The sequence below is a fragment of the Bombina bombina genome, chromosome 1 (genome assembly GCF_027579735.1).
Source record: "Bombina bombina isolate aBomBom1 chromosome 1, aBomBom1.pri, whole genome shotgun sequence".
Lineage (NCBI taxonomy): Eukaryota > Metazoa > Chordata > Amphibia > Anura > Bombinatoridae > Bombina > Bombina bombina.
In genome coordinates this window covers 838,278,699-838,302,336 of record NC_069499.1, presented here as the reverse complement: position 1 = coordinate 838,302,336, position 23,638 = coordinate 838,278,699, and the positions used below count along the sequence as shown (strand labels likewise).

Genomic DNA, 23,638 nt, shown 5'->3' with positions numbered 1-23,638 from the left:
TAGCAATATGTGCTGACATCTCTGTCTCTACTGTGGCGAATTTACACATTGTGGATAACCAATTAGATATGCATCTCTGTGATTTGTTTAGATTACTAGTCCATTAATGCCTTTGTAAGATTTTGGGAGACAGCATCCCCCAAAAAGATTGGGGATGCTTGTTGATTGAGGAGAAATGGCACATTGATAACAGATTAGGGTAACTTATGGTTGACTCAATGTGCTAATGCTTCATGGTGATCCAGAGCGTATGGTGTCTACAGGTTTGTATTTGATCTTAAGACATTTGAATTTGTTAAAGCTTTGAACATTTAGCAAAATTGTGGTTAGCCTAGACTCTGTATGGATATGTTTTAAGGACGTATTGTTAGAATATGATCATCTTTGGAACAGGCGTAGCTCGAGAGGCTAGTGACCAATGATATCGCTATAATGCATTGGGTTATAACGTTATTGATTTGGAACGTCCAGAGGAGGCGTGGTCTAATAGGTTAGCAACCGATGACATTGGTAAGATTATTCATACCCTTTTCTTCACACATCCCGTTTACGCTTTACACATCGGTAGGTAGATACAACAGACGTATAACACATATTAACATCACTCGGTGTGAAAGGAGCGCAGTAGCGGTCTTACAAGCTTTCCTATGGGTATTGTTGATGGATGATTGGTTCATGATTCTCCTAACGTAACACTGTTTTATTTTTCATTTGTAACAGATACAAGTGTAACGGATAGGAATGCAACAAGGTTTGACTAAATATACAGGCATGTTTACTAGTGCAATATTTGACACTAACATTTGTGATAATAATTTTATGCCAATATTAAATCTGGGATGATAATGGGATGAATGGTCAGTGATAGTGAGTGAGTCACGCCCTATTGGGCGGATTTGTCGATCGCATCACCCAATTTCATAGTTGGAGATACAGACATGTATGATGACATCAGGTTGTTTACCATTGACACTGATGCAACACACTTGTGTTTTTTGTTTTAATCTTTTTGATTACAGTGATCATGAATGGCCTGAGGGCTGGAGCTCATGAGCCATACATAGGGATATTAGACTACATTAGAATGTACAAGAATGTAACACTTTATACACACTTGCATATATATGTTATGTTCAGATAAATACATAGGGACCAATTTATCAAGCTCTGTATGGAGCTTGATGCCCCTGTTTCTGCTGCCCCATAACTTGTCCACCTGCTCTGAGGCCGCGGACAGAAATCAACACGTTCGAATACGATTGTGTTGATTGACATTCTTTGCTAGCGACCGATTGGCCACGAATGTGCAGGGGGGCGGCATTGCACCAGCAGTTCACAAGAACAGCTGGTGTAATGATAAATGCCGTCAGAGTATGCTGTCGGCATTTATCGATGTGCAGCGGACATGATATGCTACATCGAGGCTTAGTTGCACATGAAATAACAGCAATTTTGCACACGATCAAGTGTTTGCACACAACCAAATTTGATTGGTCCTCGAATGGGGGAGGAGTTTGTCAAGTATATTTAAAGGGACATAAAACAAGTTGGGATAGAGACAAATATAATATGTACTTTAATTACTTTGCCTGAAAATGTATACTGCAGTGCCTCGCCATTAACACTTTCTTTTAAGTGTTGGAACCCCCCCACACAACTCCTTTTATGGCTGCATCTATATCCACCATTAATATGGTAGAATGCAAGACTTTAACAGTCATTATCTGCTGGAGCATGACTAGAAGCAAATAAGATGCTGTGAACTCAGTTAAAATACAATGCCTGTGTTTCTGATGCAGAACACTGATAAGGGGGGTGGCTCGGTCTACTCCAGAAAGCACAGCTATGTAACTAATTTTGCTTATTTTTTACAATTATTTTAAAATACTTGCCAGCAATTTTTAAAAACATTTGTTATGCAAACTATTTTTACTTAATTAGCCCTTTTAGAATATGCACAGATCTCAACATGTTTCATGGCACTTTAAGTTTGTTTTTCACATTGTTTGCTTGTTTGAAGAATGGGATAGGTTATATCCCGAAACGTTACACTAATAAAGAAGTTTGGTATTACAGATGACTGAAGACCAGTGAGTGCTTAATGCAAATTTTCTGTGTTATAAATATAGCACCCTGGCGGTTTGTGGCATTTGGTGAGAGTGCAACAACATTTCACTTGGTTCTGGGTGTGTGTGTATATATTTCTATATATGGCTACATATGTGTACACATGTGTATTTATGTGTTTACACACACATTTTTGTATTTTTGTATGACATTAATCTATATATTGATAGTATCTGTTAACTGCTTAGCAGCATTCTCAGCTTAACAAATGGTGTGTCTTAGGGTTAAGTGTTGTTTTGGATAGTTGTAAGCAGTCCGGATTGGCTCAACTGATTGCCCAATAGGAGGAATGTTAGCCCTAGAAAAAGGGCGCTTGTTTTTAACTTTTATCAGCTAAGACTACGGCTTCGCAGCCGAAACGTGTCAGCTGTTCTGTGACATTCCAACCTATTCTGGCAATCAGCTGCCGTCAGTGTTCTGAGAGCACTACCTTATCAAGAACAGTTACGTTGTTGCAATTGGAAAATATTTTTGTTTTTTGAGTGCTTTTTACATTCAGCGTTGTTCTGGAATAAACGCTGTTTCTTTCATCTACTGGTGCTCCTGTCATCTTTATTTTTCCTGTTTACACACACACACACACACACACACACATATATATATATATATATATATATATATATATATATATATATATATATATATACACACACACATTTGAGCTCTTCCCAGTCAAATATCTTGATATATGCAATATCATTTTTAAATAATTGTGTTTTTTTACAGAAATACTTTACAATCCTACGTTCTACATTTCGGAAAAAATATATATATATTTTTGAATATATATTTCTTTATATATACTGTATATCTGTATATACAATATATATCTATATATTTATATATATATATATATATATATATCCATATAGATATACAGGAACATAGGGATTTAAAATATTTCTAACGCACTTTCGGCTATATTGCAGTTGAGCTAGCACAGTGTCGGGTTAGCTCGCAATCAACAAATCGAAGATGCTTTCTTTAGCACGCCACATATAAGTTTATGGAGAGAAGGAGTTAGCGCGGTAGAGATATTCAAAGTCTTGAAATCTTTCATTTGTGCACCAAAATTTTACTTTAAACTTGAAGTACCAGCGCTAATCTGACTCAGGGGTCAAGTCGAGCGGGAACGCATGGGAACGGAGTTCCTGCATTATTTTTGCAGGAGGAAATAAGTTTCCTCTGGACAGAAAAAAAAATGCTTCAATAAACACTGCTGCTGCTCGTGGAAGGAGCTAAAGCACAGCCTGATTAGAGGAATAGTGAGATCCTCTAGTAATGGGCAGTAACAGTAAATGCTTACATTTCTGTGTGGCTTGCTCTGGGGTTATTTAGCTCCCCTCAGCAGAAATAAGACTATTTCACCTTAAGTGGGTGAGACTCTGTAACAGAGGAGGATTCTCTCACAACTATTCAACCCTTTATTGGATTTAATTTGCTTTCATTAACCAAAGTGAATAGATTATATACATATAAATATGTGTGTGTGTGTGTGTATATATATATATATATATATATATATATATATATATATATATATATATATATATAAAACAATATTAATTGTGAGGGAGGGGGGAAGTCTTGGTGAGTTCACACACTTTTTTTTGTAGGATCCGAATGTTCCAAATTTTTTACATTGAGCGCAGTAATAACTTAAGAGACATAAAAAAAATAGCACTTCACTTGTAATCTGGACCTATATAATTTAATTATCAAACAGCAAGTGTTTGGGTTTGTTACAAATGTAATTAGTCATGCAGGACCATACCTTCAAAAAAGTGTGTTTTTTTATGTATGTGTGAAATTGTCATCATAATAAAAATGAGAGATTATTATCCATAATTTGTTATTAGAACTGACTTTGCTCAAGAACTTTAAAAAAAATTAGGTGCAGAATTTAAATCTGACATTCAAAATAAGACATGGTCAAATGGTCATATATGTTGAAATTGGAAAGTCCAGATATCCTTAGAAAAAATTCTAATAATATTTTTGAAATATCACCATTTATCACAGTTTTTTGAGTGGCAATTCACATGGAAATTGTGATGGATTGGAATTGTTGCAGATCAATTTATGTTATAAATGAACAAGTATTCTGTTGCTTATAGGTAATCAAACTCAAATTTAAAACATGTTCACAACATTTGATTTGGAATACAGTAAAAATACTTACACAATAAAATATCAGGTTGTTAGAACATTATTGAGTTAATTTTGCTTTACATAATTACTTTAAATACACTTACCAAACTCTCGTGCAGCATTTGCATTAAAGTCATCAATCTGAAAGAGGAAAGGCTAATGTGATCTGTCCATTAAAATAGTAAATGCAAAACATCTTTATAAAGAAAAACATTGCATAACATTGTAGAACTAGATAGGGTTCAGAAAATGGGTGCAACATTAATAAGTAGAGGCTAGCCGAATTGGGTCTGTTTAATCTAAAAAAGCCAATACATTATATAAATATATGTGTAGGTTAGGGTGTGTGGAACTTAGAATGCAGGAACATATACACTGAACAACAAAAGTTTTTTTAAAGCTTTACTGAATAATAAGCAAAAGAAATGCTGGTAGTTCCAATGGAAGATCACAGAAACAGCAAGGCCTCTATGTATCAAGCCGTCTACTTACCGGCATTCGCCGGCCCAATACGCTTGCCTAAGCTCGCCTACCATCGCCGCCGTGGACCTGAATATGTTCGCCAAAGTTATCAAGAAAGCTGTCAAGAAGCCGCGCACGAAGTATGGAGCGATGAGCAGCGGACTGTTGTTAACTGACAGTCATCGATCTCGCTGCTCATCGGCTTCTTCGCAGCTTTCTTGCTAGCCTGTCACTAAGCACCCACACTAAACTATACTGTTTTCCCCCTAAACCGCCGCTCCCGGAGCCCCCCGCACCTAAATAAAGTTATTACCCCCTAAACTGCCGCTCCTGGACCCCGCCGCAACTATAATAAATATATTAACCCCTAAACCGCCACTCCCGGACCCTGCCGCCACCTACATTATACCTATTAACCCCTAAACCGCCTCTCCCGGACCCCGCCGCCACCTATATTAAACTTATTAACCCCTAAACCTAAGTCTAACACTAACAGCCCCTAACTTAAATATTATTTAAATAAATCTAAATACATATTACAATTATTAACTAAATTATTCCTATTTAAAACTAAATACTTACCTGTAAAATAAACCCTAATATAGCTACAATATAACTAATAATTATATTGTAGCTATTTTAGGATTTAGATTTATTTTACAGGCAACTTTGTATTTATTTTAACTAGGTACAATAGCTATTAAATAGTTATTAACTGTAAAATAAAACCTAACCTAAGTTACAAATACACCTAACACTACACTATCATTAAATTAATTTTAAAAATTAACTACAATTACCTAAAATTAAATACAATTAAATAAACTAAACTATAGTACAAAAAAACAAACACTAAATTACAGAAAATAAAAAAAATTACAAGAAGTTTAAACTAATTATACCTAATCTAAGCCCCCTAATAAAATAAAAAAGCCCCCCAAAATAATAAAATGCCCTACCCTATACTAAATTACAAAGTAATCAGCTCTTTTACCAGCTCTTAAAAGGGCTTTTTGCGGGGCATTGCCCCAAAGTAATCAGCTCTTTTACCTGTAAAAAAAATACAACCCCCCCCAACATTACAACCCACCACCCACACACCCCTACTCTAAAACCCACCAAACCCCAATTAAAAAAACTTAACACTAACCCCCTGAAGATCACCCTACCTTGAGCTGCGTTCACCCAGCCGGGCCGAATTCTTCATCCAAGCGGGGCAGAAGAGGTCCTCCATCCAGCCGAAGTCTTCATCCAAGCGGCGTCTTCTATCTTCAATTATGCGGAGCGGAGCCATCTTCCATCCAGCCGACGCAGAGCCATCTTCTTCCAACGACGTCCTAACACCGAATGCCTGGTCCTTTAAATGACATCATCCAAGATGGCGTCCCTCGAATTCCGATTGGCTGATAGGATTCTATCAGCCAATCGGAATTAAGGTAGGAAAAATCTGATTGGTTGATTTAATCAGCCAATCGGATTGAAGTTCAATCCGATTGGCTGATTGGATCAGCCAATAGAATTGACCTCGCATTCTATTGGCTGATCCAATCAGCCAATCGGATTGAACTTCAATCCGATTGGCTGATTACATCAGCCAATCGGATTTTTCCTACCTTAATTCCGATTGGCTGATAGAATCCTATCAGCCAATCGGAATTCGAGGAACGCCATCTTGGATGACATCATTTAAAGGACCAGGCATTCGGTGTTAGGACGTCGTTGTAAGAAGATGGCTCTGCGTCGGCTGGATGGAAGATGACTCCGCTCCGCTCCGGATGATTGAAGATAGAAGACTCCGCTTGGATGAAGACTTCGGCCGGATGGAGTACCTCTTCTGCCCCGCTTGGATGAAGAATTCGGCCCGGCTGGGTGAACACCGCTCAAGGTAGGGTGATCTTCAGGGGGTTAGTGTTAGGTTTTTTTAAGGGGGGTTTGGGTGGGTTTTAGATTAGGGGTGTGTGGGTGGTGGGTTGTAATGTTGGGGGGGTTGTATTTTTTTTTTACAGGTAAAAGAGCTGATTACTTTGGGGCAATGCCCCGCAAAAAGCCCTTTTAAGGGCTGGTAAAAGAGCTGATTACTTTGTAATTTAGTATAGGGTAGGGCATTTTATTATTTTTTTATTTTATTAGGGGGCTTAGATTAGGTGTAATTAGTTTAAACTTCTTGTAATTTTTATTTATTTTCTGTAATTTAATGGGGTTTTTTGTACTATAGTTTAGTTTATTTAATTGTATTTAATTTTAGGTAATTGTAGTTAATTTTTTTAATTAATTTAATGATAGTGTAGTGTTAGGTGTATTTGTAACTTAGGTTAGGTTTTATTTTACAGGTAATTTTGTAATTATTTTAACTAGGTAGCTATTAAATAGTTATTAACTATTTAATAGCTATTGTACCTAGTTAAAATAAATACAAAGTTGCCTGTAAAATAAAAATAAATCCTAAAATAGCTACAATATAATTATTAGTTATATTGTAGCTATCTTAGGGTTTATTTTACAGGTAAGTATTTAGTTTTAAATAGGAATAATTTAGTTAATAATTGTAATATGTATTTAAATTTATTTAAATAATATTTAAGTTAGGGGGGTGTTAGTGTTAGTGTTAGACTTAGGTTTAGGGGTTAATAAGTTTAATATAGGTGCCGGCAGGGTCTGGGAGCAGCGGTTTAGGGGTTAAACATTTAATTTAGTTGCGGCGGGGTCTGGAAGCAGCGGTTTATGGGTTAAACAATTTATTTAGTTGTGGCGGGGTCCGGGATCGGCAGGATAGGGGTTAATAACTTTAATATAAATATAGGTGGCGGCGGTATAGGGGGCGGCAGATTAGGGGTTAATAGGTATAATGTAGGTGGCGGCGGGGTCCGGGAGCGGCGGTTTAGAGGTTAATATATTTATTATAGTTGCGGCGGGGTCCAGGAGCGGCGGTTTAGGGGGTAATAATTTTATTTAAGTGGTGGCGGTGTAGGGGGGCAGATTAGGGGTGTTTAGACTCGGGGTACGTGTTAGGTGCAGACATCTCCCATAGAAATCAATGGGATATCGGGCAGCAGAGAACATGAGCTTTCACTGCTGTCAGACTCCCATTGATCCCTGGAGGTGGCGGATTGAAAACCAGGTACGCTGGGCCGGAATAGTGCCGAGTGTACCTGCTAGTTATTTGATAACTAGCAAAAGTAGTCAGATTGTAGTGACGTAAGAATCGATCTGTGTCGGACTGAGACCGGCGGATCGTAGCTTACGTCACTAGATTCTACTTTTGCCGGTCTCTAGCCTTTGATAACTATGGCGAATCAGCCTCGCCACAAATACGCTGCGGAATTCCAGCGTATTTGCGGTTGACGGCTTGATAACTAGAGGCCCATGTCTGAAATAGGCCCAATGCAGAACACTAAAGTCTAATACAAAGTTCGAACACTTAAAGGGACATGAAACCCAAATTTTTTCTTTCATGATTTAGATAGAGAATACAATTTTGAACAGCTTTCTAATTTACTTCTATTATCTAATCTGTTTCATTCTCTTGATATCATTTGTTGAAGGGGCAGCAATGTACTAATGGTTTCTAACTTAACACATGGGTGAGCCAATCACAATCGATATATATCTGCAGCCACCAATCAGCAGCTAGAACCTAGGTTCTCTGCTGCTCCTGAGCTTGCCTAGATAAACCTTTAAGCAAAGAATAACAAGAGAAGGAAGCAATTTAAATAATAGAAGTAAATTGGAAAGTTGTTTAAAATTGTATTCCCTATCTGAATCATAAAACAATTTTTTTGTGTTTCATGTCCTTTTAAGTAGGTTGCAGTAACAAAGTCCAGTGGATTCTGATGCTTGATTTGTGCAGGAGAGGGTGAGCAGGTACAGCTGGTTAGAGGAAAGCTTTCACTGGTATAGCAGACACAGGATACTCAGCAGGCACATGATACCCAGTGGGAACTGTTTATGAGACTGTCACAGGATACCAGGTAGGTACAGCAGGACCAGCTCTAGGAACAAGGTAAGCATACACAGGTATTGGGTAAGTATGCTTTAAGTAAGTTAAACTCCAAGAACAAGGTAAGTAAAGCAATAACGCAGCCCAGAGTGGTGGGCTAAGTGACCTTTTATAGGAACTCCCTCTCCAATAGCCTCCAGGTGTGAGTTGTGGGAATTAGGACATGGCCCCTTTAAGAGAGCTTCAGCAGCTGTAGGAGTTGAGTCTCAGTGTCCTGAGACTCAAGCCCTGACAGTACCCCCTCCATAGACGTAACCTCCGGAAACAACTGAAAACTGGATGCCTGGGATGCTTCTTTTTAAAGTTACTGATACGTGCAGGAGCATGCACTTCAGATGCCTTCCAATGGATGAGGTATTTCAGTCTCTCTCTGCATATAAAATTTCTTCAACCTCATATTCTTCTGATCCATCTACCATGACAAACCTTGGCGTAGGTGGCTTACAAGATGAAAAGGGAAAGATGAAAAACTGTATGGGTGCGATAAGAGGGTGGATACTGAAGATGAATTGCAACTGGAGAGATTATTTCTCTATAGTAAAAGGTCCAATGAAGCGGGACCTAATTTCTTGGAAGGGAAAGTAAGTTGAATATAGTCAGTGGATAATAAGTAGGAGTAGGATGTATTTTCTTGTCAGCATAATGCTTATATCCATGGACAGCGCTGCAGAATATGTTGGCGCTTCATAAATAAAGTATAATAATAATAATAAAATTGTTGTTGGGCCTCCTTTAATAATTTCTTAATCAAAGAGAAAGTATTGTGAGCCTCCTGTAGGCGTTGATCAGCAGCAAGGACTGAACTTTAAATAGGTGATCCAGGTTACATAGTTGGGTGATACCCATAGGTACACAGAAAATGGGACATGGATGTAGATCTATGAACTTGATTATTATAAGAAAATTCAGGTATTGCTCCAATGTTTGATTTGTGTGTTTAGTTTGGCCATCCATTTCGGGAAGGAAAGTGGTAAATAATGCCTGCTGAATGTGCAGTACCATGCAAAAAGGACCTATATTAGACACTGTGGTCTCCGGTAAACCATGCAGCTGGAAAACCCCTTTATGATGGTAGCTTTGTAATCAGCATCAGGTACACCCTTGGTGGCAACAAAATGGGCCATTTTATAAAATCTATCTACTACCACTAAAACTAAAGTATAACTTTGAGCAGGAGGTAAATCGACTAAAAAGTTCAGCCCACGGTCTGTTTGGTACAGGAAGTTGTTGTAACAAACCTAAAAGGCGGTCTTCATTGACTATACACACAGGACAAGACTGTACATAAGATTTAATATATTTTTGCATGCCAGGCCACCAGAATTGTCGATTAACTCTTGAGTCCTATGGATTTACCCATGTCCTCCCAGAGGGGTGTCATGGAATTAATCAAGGACCTCAGGCACTACGGAGGATGGCACTACAACTACAATATCTGGATATTCACTGTGGAACTGGAGGCATTCTCTAAAGTTGAAATATTTTTACAAATAGTGCCCCATATGGAAGCTTTATTAGCAAGGAAGTGTCCCGGTAGTAGGATAGTAGTATGCTCTAAGTCTTCTTTCACATTTTTACCTATATGGGATAGGGCATACATTTTACCATTCTTTGCTCCAGGTCAATATGTGATGAAGAAATGAAAGCAGCTGAAGAAGAGTAAACCATAGGTATTCTAGGTTCCTGTGGTCAATGAAAACAGTAATGGGATGATCAGCCCCTTCAAGCAAATGTCCCCACCCCTCAAAGGTTGTTTTTATGGAAGTAATTCTCTATCCACCACATCATTCTTTCTGCTGGGGAGAGAACTCCAGACAAAAAGGCTGCAGGGTGGAGATAGTCCTTATCACCTGCTCTTTGGGATAATACTGCTCCAATTGCAGTCTCAGAAGCATCAATGTCAACATAGAGAAGCTTCCTTGGTTCAGGTAAAATCTGGATGGATGAGGAAGTGGAAAGTTGTTTTAGGTCATCAAAGGCTTGTTGTGCTTTATCAGACCAGAGAAATTTGGTTTGTATTTTTTAATGAGGGCTGTGATAGGTTGGATTATATAGGAAAAGTCTCTTATAAATGTTCTGTAAAAATGTGTGAAACCCACAATGCGTTGAATAGCTTTCTTACTGTCAGGAGGGGGCCAGTTTATTATAGCTTCAATTTTCTTAGAATCCATATGAATTTCTCCAGGTGCTAGGATATCATGAAAAATATAATTTACAAATCTCTGGCAGGTTGCAGGGATGTTGCACAGACCCAAGGGCATTAGAGTGTACTCACAGTGCCCATAACAGGAACGAAAGGCAGTTTTCCTTCTCCTTTGTGTACCCTCACAAGTTGTAGGCACCTCTTAAATACATTTTACTGCTCATCTGAGTTGATCCATCAGTTCACGAATAAGTGTTAGTGGGTATTTATTCTTTATAGTGATGGCATGTAATCTATATTTTTTGCTTACAAAGAATATACCAGCACAGGAGGCGACATTGATGGTTTAATAAACCCTTTTTGTAAATTTTCTTCAATATATTCTTTTAACACTTTTAACACTGGTTCTGATAGTGGATAGATGCGGCCAAAGGGAATTGGAGCCCCAGGAAGGAGATCAATTGGGCAATCAGCTCTATTCTGGTATTTGAACAAGAGGTTTAACTGGAGTTTCGGATTAGAGGGTAGCATAAATGTGGGACTTTAGGCAGTGATGAAGACAAAACTAGGACTTAAAGTGCACAATTCCAGTTTCCCAGTCAATAAGCGGATTATGCCTACGTAACCAGGGGAAGCCAAGCACTAAAGGAAACACTGGTGAATCTCTTTTATGAGATCCATCCATAAGCTGTATGTAAAATGGCTTTTCTTTAGTGAGACTAGGAATCTTAAGTCTTTGGGCTAATTGCATGTCCAGGAAATATTGTAGTGTTTTAGGACCCCTACTTGTGCCAATTTATCTTTCTGGGTATCAGACAGCCCCAACCTGAATTGATCCAAGAAGGCAGCTTCATTCCAGGTGATTAATGTGGCAAGGGGACAAAACTCTATTATATATTATTTCACATCTCTTCTCTCCTGTTTAAGGGAACGTAATCTTAGCTTGTGCAGTGGAGGTCTTGTAGGGGTCTTCATATTGTGACTCAAGGCTATTCAAGAATTGATCCCAAGACTCAAGGATAGGGCTGTGGTTGACTAGGAGTTGGTGAGCCCATAACTGTGGTTCGCCAGAGAAAAGTGAAATAACTTGTAATCCTTATTTCCCCCCCCTTTGCATAAACATCACGGCCCGGGGGGAAACAAGGATAAGTTGTTTTAAGAATCGTCATCTGTCAATCAATTAGACAATATGGCGGGTGGAAGAGCTGCGCTTATCGGCGGAGCAGTAAAAAGGTAAAAATTTAAGAAAATAAATAAATATCAAAAATGTCATAAATTAAACTCAGGCCCATTTTTAAAAGTCTATACAATGCCATGAGGCAGTCGTGTTCACTTTACATTCACTTTAAAGTGAATGTAAACTTTGAGGAATGTGTGCCCGGTTTTTAAAAATCCTATTAAACACAGGGGCACTTTCATTCATCAAAGTTTACATTTTAGCCGTTTTGTTAAAATACCTTTTCTTCTTGCAAAGCCAGAGCAGCGCTTCCCCTGCCCGTCGCTTGTCTCTTCTTACGTCAGCAATGACAAATCCGGCTTCCTTCAATCACAACTTCCCCCCCAGAGCAAACATTGCCTGAGGCCATGCTGTGATTGGAGGAACCCGGAGTCTTCATTTCTGACCTATGAAGAGACGAGCGACGGACGGGGGAAGCGCTGCTCTGGCTTTGCAAGAAGAAAAGGTAAGTATTTTAACAAAATGGCTAAAATGTAAACTTTGAGGAATGAAAGTGCCCCTGTTTTTAATAGGATTTTTAAAAACTGGGCACACATTCCTCAAAGTTTACATTCACTTTAACAGCAGATTCTGATACAAATGAACTAGATACTGGTGCCGGAGGGGTAGGACCCTGCAGGGGTCTTTGGAGTTGCTGTTTCAATATTTTCTGATTCTTTTGTAAGGCACGCACAGATTGAGTTACTACATTTACTTGCTGTGCTAAAGCTTAGACTATTCCATCTTTTTGGCTGAGTTATTCTGTGAGGAGGTTAAGGTGTGTGGGACAGATACACTGAACAACAAAAGTCTTTTTAAAGCTTTACTGAATGATAAGCAAAAGAACAGTTAGTAGTTCAAATTGAAGATCACAGAAACAGCAAGTTTGAACATAGGCCCAACTCAGAACACTAAATTCCAATACAAAGTTAAGAATACTTAACTTAAGTAGGTTGCAGTAACAAAAAAATTACTTACTGACTCATAGGCTGGAGGGATTCTTGGGATCTCAGAAGCATGTTTACCCCCCTCAGGTGGTTGTAGGAATGTACAAGGTTCATAAATTCCAATGTTGCAACCAAAGTCTTCCTGTAATAAAAAACAATGGAAATAAAAAATCAAAATGCATACCTACCATAACAGCTTTATAGCATCTCTCTCCTATAGTATTTAACCCCTTAAGGACAAAGCCATTTTTAAAAAAAATTCCCTTAAGGACCAGGGCTATTTTTACATTTCTGCTGTGTTTCTGTTTAGTTGTAATTTTCCTCTTACTCATTTACTGTACCCACACATATTATATACCGTTTTCCTCGCCAATAGTTACATTGGAACACTGATATCTGTCAGGAATCCCTGACATGTATATATTTTTTTTAGTAGGCAACCCAAAGTATTGATCTAGGCCCATTTTGGTATATTTCATACCACCATTTCACCGCCAAATGCGATCAAATAAAAAAAAATTGTTCACTTTTTCACCAACTTTTTCACAAACTTTAGGTTTCTCACTGAAATTATTTACAAACAGCTTGTGCAATTATGGCACAAATGGTTGTAAATGCTTCTCTGGGATCCCCTTTGTTCAGAAATAGCAGACATATATGGATTTGGTGTTGCTTTTTGGTAATTAGAAGGCTGCTAAATGCCGCTGATCACCACACGTGTATTATGCCCAGGAGTAAAGGGGTTAATTTGGGAGCTTGTAGGGAGCTTATAGGGTTAATTTTAGTGTCTATCTATTGGCTACTTATAGAGCGCAAACTAATCACCCGTGAGGGTCTCAAGGCGCTAAGGTAAAAGGGATAGGAGAAAGGGGGGGGATGGGCATTCAGTCACAGACAACCCAAAGTATTGATCTAGGCCCATTTTTGTATATTTCATGCCACCATTTTACCGCCAAATGCGATCAAATAAAACAAATCGTTCACTTTTTCACAATTTTAGGTTTCTCACTGAAATTATTTACAAACAGTTAGTGCAATCATGGCACAAATGGTTGTAAATGCTTCTCTGGGATCCCTTTTGTTCAGAAATAGCAGATATATATGGCTTTGGCATTGCTTTCTGGTAATTAGAAGGCCGCTAAATGCTGCTACGCACCACACTTGTATTATGCCCAGCAGTTAAGGGGTTAATTAAGTAGCTTGTAGGGTTAATTTTAACTTTAGTGTAGAGATCAGCCTCCCACCTGACACATCCCACCACCTGATCCCTCCCTGACCCCTCTCAAACAGCTCTCTTCCCTCCCCCATCCCACAATTGTCACCACCAACTTAAGTACTGGCAGAAAGTCTGCCAGTACTAAAATAAAAGTCTTTTTTTTTTTAAAAAAAAACCCCGCTAGATCCCCCCCAAACAGCTCTCTTAAAATCCTCCTCTTCCTTTTTGTGGCCATCTTAGGTACTGGCAGCTGTCTGCCAGTACCCAGTTTCTTAAAAATGTACTCATTTTTATTATTTTTATTTTTGTACCTAAATTTTCCATAATGTAGCTGCCCCCTCAATATCCTCCCCCCTCCCCCTCCCAGTTTGATTTTAAATCAATTATTTCCCCCTCCCTCTCCCTCAACCTCTCCCTTAGGCAGTACTTGGGACTGCTAGACTGGTGATCGGTCACGTGCGTGCGCCCTCCCGCCCCGCGCTCCCGCCCCCCTTCCTGGCACAGCAACCGGTACTAGTTCAGCGATAGGCCGCCCACCCGCCTCCCTGTAGCTGCTCCCACCCACCAACGATCGGCACCATCGCTGTGCAATGCAGAGAGGGCCGCAGAGTGGCCCTCTCTGCATCGACAACTCTGCATATCTATTTCTGCAGTGCCCCACTCATGGGGCATGCAGAAATAGCGCGATCTCTCTCTTTTGAGTGAGATTGCGGCAGAGAGAAGCCCAGGGCATAACGACCAGCGTCGTACAGGGTACGATGCTGGTCATTAAGGGGTTGAAATTGATGTTTGTTCATCAGCCCATTCCTCTTCCATTCATTCTCCAGCTGGTTTCTCTAGCCTTTTTCACTCTTAGCTTCTAAATTGGCCTATTCTTCCACTGTCCAACTTGTCCTTTGAACCTCCAGTTTGTACCAAGTTAATTTTCTCCAAATTTAGGTTGTCATGTACACTCTGAACTAATACCTAGAGCAATACTTAAAGGGACACTACAGCTAAAATTGGAATCCACATGAATGCATTTCAACTTTGAATAAAAGCATTTTTCAAAAGTGTATTTTAAAGGGACACTGAACTCAATTTTGTCCTTTCGTGATTCAGATAGAGCATGAAATTTTAAGCAACTTTCTAATTTACTCCTATTATCAATTTTTCTTCGTTCTCTTGCTCTCTTTATTTGAAAAAGAAGGCATCTAAGCTTTTTTTAGGTTCAGAACTCTGGACAGCACTTTTTTATTGGTGGATGAATTTATCCACCAATCAGCAAGGACAACCCAGGTTGTTCACCAAAAATGGGCCGGCATCTAAACTTACATTCTTCCATTTCAAATAAAGATACCAAGAGAATGAAGAAAATTTGATAATAGAAGTAAATTAGAAAGTTGCTTAAAATGTCTGCTCTATCTGAATCACGAAAGAAAAAATTTGGGTTCAGTGTCCCTTTAAAGGGACATTAAACACTAAATACATGCTAGATAGAATGATGTATTCAAAGAAAAGATTAGTCCATGACTAACATGTAGATGTATTTTTTAAAGTTTCATTAGTTGTTTAAAAAGTGACAAAATAAGTGTAAAGTTTTAGTGTCTATAAAACACTGGGAGCTGCCATGTTGTAACTTGTGTTACCTTCTCTGCTGTGGCCAATTAGGGACAGTTATACATAGGTCACTAGAGTGTGCAGCCAATGGTTGTGCTGGATTTAACAGTGTTCTGCACTTCCATTTCTAACAGGAACTGAAAAGCTCACAATTTCAGAATGGAATTACAGGCAAATAGGAAAAAATAAATAATGAAAGTATATTGCAGAGTTGTTTTATTATATACAATTTATCATTTTATATTACCATCTCAAAGTGTTTAATGTCCCTTTAAGTATGTACCTTGCACCAGCACTTGCTCAGAGAGTACCATCTGGTAATAACTAATTTGTTAATTGCTGACATGATACAAGCACCACTGGTGCTCTGAGCAGCTGCAGTATTTAAAATGCTGGTGCATTTATAATATCTAGCTATGCTTCACATGCATGTGCAGAGCAAAATGTTAACACAAAAACAATGATAACTTTTACTAGAAGCATATTTGCCAATACGTGTATATTATATCTAATCAAAGATGTAATTAATTTATGTGCATTTAAATTTTGACTGGAATGTCCCTTTAAAGTAGTGTTTTGGGGGGCGGAGCCTGACTGAGAATGGAGATGGTCGCATAATTTTACCGCTCTGTGCAAGGAATAAGGCAAAGGGATATTAAACCGGCAGCTGCAAATTGAGCAGACACAAATCGGTTCCGGAATATACACCAGTTAACAGGGAGGAAACGATGTGATAAATAGAAACCGACTACGAGTAGGAATATGTGAAACAGCCGGGAGGAAGCTCCGGGTGCAGTTGGAGGAAGCGCCATCTTAGTAACCCACGTGGAGCAACACAGAAGTAGCAACTGTGATAAAACGGAGAAAGACATCGCAATCTCCACCGAGGTATGGCGACAGTGCACTTGAAGCATAATAAGAGACTCTCCATAATGTGACTCCATAACACATCCTTAATGGTAAACGGGTACCCCCTACACAGCTACCGGCAACATAATAATAACGATACCAACTCACGTCCTACTTAATCATATAGCCTCTCTATATATTGCAGATTGAGCATCTTACAATGAGTTGCATTTGAGACATGTCCTTGTTTTAGAATATAAAGCTCTGGACACCGGCAGAATAGAAACATTCTGCTAGGCAGATGAGCAGACCAAGCAGAAGGGGCTCCAGGCTGAACAAGAATCACTATATAAAACAGATCCCTTATATGAGGAATAGAACTTTATACATTGTCTAAAGATATGGTAAAACATACCTAATACATTAAAAGGCCATTTTTCAGTACCTCATTATCTGCAACCTAAAGATAGTATTGTTGGGAAAATCCAAACAACCCCGAAACAATCAACCTTGTTACAGTTCTATATATTGTCAGAGACAATGGCAGCCAGAAAAATAAACAAAACTCCCTCAACAGGACGATCTGCAGCAGCTAGTTTGTTTTTCAAAACATCTAAAGGGGAGAAAACAGCAGAACCCCCAGAAGCAGAACAAGGGGAGGAACTAGACGTAGACTCTGATACACAGGCCTGCTCTGCAGATCTAACCCCAGTCACAAGAGCGGATATCAAGGCCTTAGTTTCAAAACAAGATATAAATAAGAACTTTGAAAAAATGTGGGATAAATGGATTTCTTTCAATCCACAGTCACCAACAGTCTCGCAGAGGTAAGACACGACATACTAGATTTAGGTACAAGAGTATCTGCATTGGAGGACAATGAAAATACTATGGAAGAAAATATGACTATCAGAAGAGATATAAAGAAATGGAAGAAGGGCAACTTCTCATGGTATGGCCGTCTTTCAACTATCAAAATGAATATATTTCCCAGGATCTTATACCTTTTCAGAGCCTTACCGATTAAAATACCCCCCCCCCCTCTAGAACTGCAAAAACTACAGTCCGATCTCCACTCCTTTTTGAGGGGAGATAGGAATGCGAGAATAGCCTCACATGTTCTAGCCCAACACAGACAGTTGAGAGGGGTAGGTCTACCAAATTTAGCAGATTATTACCAGGCTTCAAGGATTGCTCTAGATTAGTGTGAAGCTTTACCACTATCAATTCCCTCCCATACAAAAAAACTGATAGAGACTAATTTTGATATCACATGGGCCAAACACTCCCTCCCCTATGTAGGAACTAAGATATCAGACTCAAATGATAAGCTATATAAACTAAATTATACCCCACTATATAAAACTATCAGAAGAGATATAAAGAAATGGAAGAAGGGCAACTTCTCATGGTATGGCCGTCTTTCAACTATCAAAATGAATATATTTCCCAGGATCTTATACCTTTTCAGAGCCTTACCGATTAAAATACCCCCCCCCCCTCTAGAACTGCAAAAACTACAGTCCGATCTCCACTCCTTTTTGAGGGGAGATAGGAATGCGAGAATAGCCTCACATGTTCTAGCCCAACACAGACAGTTGGGAGGCTTAGGTCTACCAAATTTAGCAGATTATTACCAGGCTTCAAGGATTGCTCAAGCCGCCCTTCTAAGTAAACAATCACACTGTGTGGTCTAGACAAAAACAGAGAAAGACCTATACGGACAGGAAAACTCAGACTGTATTTTGTGGGATCCGGGAGGGAGGACCAGACACGAAACATGCAGAATCCCTACCATCCTTAACACAATGCTTTTATGGAAATCAGCCACCAGAACCCAAGATCTCATGCCTACAAACACATGGGTTAGACCCCTAAGGTATCTCCTGCCAAAAGAGACCCAGAGACAGTTAGGTAAATGGTCAAACAAGGGACTGTACAGAGTGGCAGACTTTATGTTTTAAGGTTACATATTAACGTTTAATCAATTGCAGGACAACCTGCAACCAGATAAATTGCATTGGTATGTCTATTTACAAATTTCCTCTGCCCTGAACAGATATATCATGCACCATGAACAACAGCCAAGAACAAATCTGGAAAATATATGCAAATCACTTGACAGGGAAAAACACATGATCACTAAATTATATATAGATATTCAAGAAAGCAAATATAAAGCCAAATCCAGCATAGTTATAAAATGGGAAGTAGATTTGGGGTATACCCTCCCAAAGGAGGAATGGAATCAAATTCTTCATGATTCATGTAAAAGTCTGATTAGTGCCGATCTTAGGGAAAACACCATTAAAATGCTATTCAGATGGTATCTGACACCTATAAGTACATCCCATTTCTCAACTAACAAATCCAAACTATGCTATAGAGGTTGTGGGGAACGGGGCTCCTATAGTCATATGTGGTGGGACTGTGTTATAATAAGAGACACGTGGAACAAATTAAACGGTTTATTAGGCCAACTACTTGAAGAAACTATTTCCCTGACCATATCCCAGGCGCTTCTGAACCGGGGATTCCCACAAAAATAAAAAAAAATACTATGCACAGCAACTAGAGTCTGTATAGCGAGGCGTTGGAAGGTGGGGGAAACCGTTTGGAAGGAGGTGACAGACAAGATTCAAGACATATATACTATGACAAAAGGAGCATCACGGATCCAGGGTATCTCGGATCAATTCCAGAAAATCTGGTATTATTGGATTCTAAACAGAGACTCACTAAATAAGTGAAAAGGAACAAAGATAAAGAGGAGGGTCCTGGTTCATGAGTATAGGGCAGACAGGCTGACGCATTGAATAAGATAACAAGGCAACCTTGTTGCTAGCTAAGAGACCCGACAGAAGCCATCTATAAGACACTGCAGAATAAAAAAAAAAAGACCACACAGATTAGTTTAACTAGTTTAATAAGTTTATTTGTTGAGTACAGTTATATTGATAATGTTTGAAATTATTCCTAAGGCACAATCTCGATCATACAAAAAATGATTTACTCCCATTTACTTAGTACAACACTTTCATGCTAGATGGTTGTGAAGGATAAATACATATGGTTTATGCAATAGATATGGGATCTTCTTACAGACAAGATATAATAAACCGAAACTCATAGACAATGATCTAAGAAACGATTGAAAACTGTTTAAGCTCGTACAACCACTGTGATGACTTAATATGTTATTAAAATTAACTATGTAAAGGATGTGAAGGAAAATACTGGGACTGTTAAAAATGCTATCTATGTATGTCTTATGGAACGAAATAAAAACTTATTTTAACATAAAGTAGTGTTTTGCACTTTGTGACTCTTTCTCACCCTTTTTGTGTGGTGTGGGGAGGACAGTAAAGTATTTCTGAATTCTCCACCTCCAGCTCCCCCATTTCCTTGGCCTCCTCCTCTGTTGTTATTCCCCCCCTTCTTGTCATCTTTTATAAATGTACTATTGGGGGGATCCATCGGGAAACCAGAGTGAGCTCCATCCTGGAGAGAGAGAAAAGAAACAGCGGTTAGAACCCTCAACAAATGTATAAAATAGCAGACAAATATATATATATATAAAATTAGTATAAAAAAAAACAACAATAGTAAATACGCAACTGATTCAATAAAAGTCACTCATTTCTCAATTTTTAGTGAATGGACTCCATTGTATAAAAAATAGAACTGGTGAGACTGCAAAGGTTATTAGAAGATTGAACCAATGTATACCATAAAAATACACACAACACAAGTAAAATGTTGATACTTTAAATTTCCTTTAGCACAGCAATATTCTGCTCCTTTCTTTTGATTAAACAGAATTATTTTTTTTGTACTTTTTACAGTTGAATACAGGATGCAGAAATAGTACAATCTTAATTTGAGTTTGATGTTGGAAGGGAGCAAAAAGCAATAACATACATAGTAACATAGTCAGTAGTGACTCATCGTAAGCCGTGCAACTATCTTGTGGGATTATCCTTTAGCCAACTCTATTTACAGTTGCCTGTTTCCAGACATAGGGGCCGTATTATCAAGCTCCGAATGATAAGACCGCTGCTCCATAACTGGTCCGCCTGCTCTGAGGCTGCGGACATCAATCCGTCCGATCCTATACGATCGGGCTGATTGACATCCCCTGCTAGTGGCCGATTGGCCGCAAATCTGCAGGGGGGCGGCATTGCACAAGCAGTTCACAAGAACTGCTTGTGCAATGATAAATGCCGACAGCATATGCTGTTGGCTTTATCGATGTGCGGCGGACATGATACACTACATCGTATCATGTCCGCTCGCACTTTCATAAATTGGCCCCATAGCCCCTGTTGTAAAAAAAAAAAAAAAAAAAAAGATTTGATCACATACACCTAGATTACAAGTTGTGCGGTATGAAAAATTGGCCTTTGCAAGCGGAATAGTCAGCTCACCCGCAGCGGTACGGCTATACCACTAGCTAACTAACGATCCATTCCGTACTCATAAAATGGCTTTTGAGTGTGGAATATTCAGCTCACCTTTATTACAGGTTGTGCGGTACGGCTATTGCGCTAGCGTTATAGTTTATACCGCCTTGATCCATTCCGCTATCAAAGACCAGTAGTTATACATTTTGTGAAACAAACATGTTTCCCAAAACTCATAACAAAAATGTTACAAAGTACACTAACACCTATAAACTACCTATTAACCCCTAAACCTCCATCCCCCCACATCACAAATACTATAATAAACCTATTAACCCATAATCCGCTGCCCACCCACATCGCCAACACTAAATTAAAGTATTAACCCCTAATCTGACAGCCCTGCGCATCGCTAACAACTAAATAAAACTATTAACCCCTAATCCACCATTCCCCCGCATCGCAAATACTAAACTAAACCTATTAACCCCTAAACCGCTAAAACACCCACATGGCAAATACTCAACTAAACCTATTAACCCCTAAACTCTCAAACACCTCCTTTGCGACTACCTAAATTAAACTATTAACCCCTAAACCTAACTCCCGCTAACTTTAAATTAAAGTTACAATATAACTACCTTAAAATAAATACAAACTTACCTGTTAAATAAAAAAACCTATGCTTAAACTATAAATAAACCTAACATTACTATTTAAAAAAAATATATATACCAAAAATAAAAAAACTAAATTACCAAATTAAAAAATCATAACACTACTAAAAAAAAACATTACAAAAAATAACAAAGTCTAAAATTACAAAAAAATAAAAAAAATGTAAGATTACAAAAATAATTAACGCAATTATGCAAAATAAAAAAAATAAACTTAATCTAATATCCCTATAAAAACAAAAAAGCCAACCCAAACTAAAAACACTCCCCAATCTATCACTAAACTACCAATAGTCCTTAGAAGGGCCTTTTGTGGGGCATTGCCCTAAGATTAACAGCTCTTTTACATACAAAATACAAATCACCCCCTAACAGTACAACACCCAACCCCCCAACATAAAAAACCTAACTATAAAAAAAAACTAAGCTACCCATTGCCCCTAAAGGGGCATTTGTATGGGCATTGCCCTTAAAAGGGCAATCTGCTCTTTAGTCCCCATTAAAAAGTCCTAATCTAAAAAAAAACACCCAAAAAAAGAAAAAAGAAACCTAACACTAACCCTGACTTCACCATTCCTGAAGTCCGGCAGTGAAGGTCTTCTTCCAAGCGTATCCATCTTCATCCAGCATGGGGCCATCTTCTTTCTTCATCCCGGCGCAGAGATAGAATGGCGGCCATGCATACATGCAGCATGGAGGATTGAATGCAAGGTATCCTTTTTATATTGGGGTACCTTGCATTCCTATTGTGGGTGTTTTTTTGTTTTAAATTAGGGCTTTTTTTTTTAATGGGCAGCAAAAGAGCTGATTGCCCTTTTAAGAGCAATGAACATACAAATGCCCATTTAGGGGCAATGGGTAGATTAGGTGTTTTTAGAGTTAGGTCTTTTTTATTTTGGGGGGGTTGGGGGTTTTAATGTTAGGGGTTCATTTGCAGTTTTTAATGTAAAAGATTTCTTCAGGACAATGCCCTACAAAATGCCCTTTTAAGGGCTATTGGTAGTTTATAAGGTTTTTGTTTTTTTTTGGGGGGGGGCTTTTTTGTATTTATAGGGGTATTAGATTTAATTTTTTTATTTTGGATAATTTCGTTTATTATTTTCTGTAATCTTAGATTTTTTTATTTTTCTTAATTTTAGAGTTTGTTATTTTTTGTAATGTTAGTTTTTTTTTTTCGTAGTGTTAGGATTTTTTAATTTAGTAATTTAGGTTTTTTATTCGGGGTATTTTTTTTTTAAATAGTAATGTTAGGTTTATTTATAGTATAAGCTTAGTTTTTTTTTTATTTCACAGGTAAGTTTATATTTATTTAAGATAGTTATATTGTAACTTTAGTTTAAGGTTAGGGAGGTGTTCGGTTTAGGGGTTACTAGTTTAATTTAGTTTGTTGTAATGTGGGTGTTTGGTGGTTTAGGGGTTAATAGGTTTAGCTGACTATTTGCTATGTGGGTGTTTGGCGGTTTAGGGGTTAATAGGTTTAGTTGAGTATTTGCTATGCAGGGGGGGCTGCGGATTAGGGGTTAATAGGTTTATTGTAGTGTTGGCGAAGTGGATGGGCGGCAGATTAGGGGTTAATAGGTTTATTGTAGTGTTGGCGATGTGGGTGGGCTGTGGATTAGGGGTTAATAGGTTAATTGTAGTGTTAGCGATGCGGGTGGGTGGCGGTTTAGGGTTGATAGGTTTATTAAGTGTTGGCTATGTCGGGGCGGCGGATTAGGAGTTAATAGGTTTATTAAGTGTTGGCGATGTCAGGGGCGGCGGATTAGGGGTTAATATCTTTATTTAGTGTTGGCGATGTCGAGGGGCGGCGGATTATGGGTATTTAGACTAGGGGTTTATGTTAGGGTGTTA

General features: G+C 38.5%; 1 protein-coding gene across 6 annotated transcripts in view; it reads right to left on the bottom strand.

Moving 5' to 3' along the window:
- The window catches only part of LOC128646040 (IST1 homolog), a 247,831-nt gene that overhangs the window by 23,147 nt on the left and 201,046 nt on the right, over window positions 1-23,638 (bottom strand). For all 6 annotated transcript variants that reach the window (XM_053699451.1, XM_053699455.1, XM_053699453.1 and 3 more), the window contains 3 exons: window positions 20,044-20,208; window positions 13,075-13,185; window positions 4,383-4,419 (listed from right to left, as the gene is read on the bottom strand). In XM_053699451.1, the coding sequence (XP_053555426.1) occupies window positions 4,383-4,419; window positions 13,075-13,185; window positions 20,044-20,208 (313 nt within the window). The remainder of the gene's footprint in view (window positions 1-4,382; window positions 4,420-13,074; window positions 13,186-20,043; window positions 20,209-23,638) is intronic.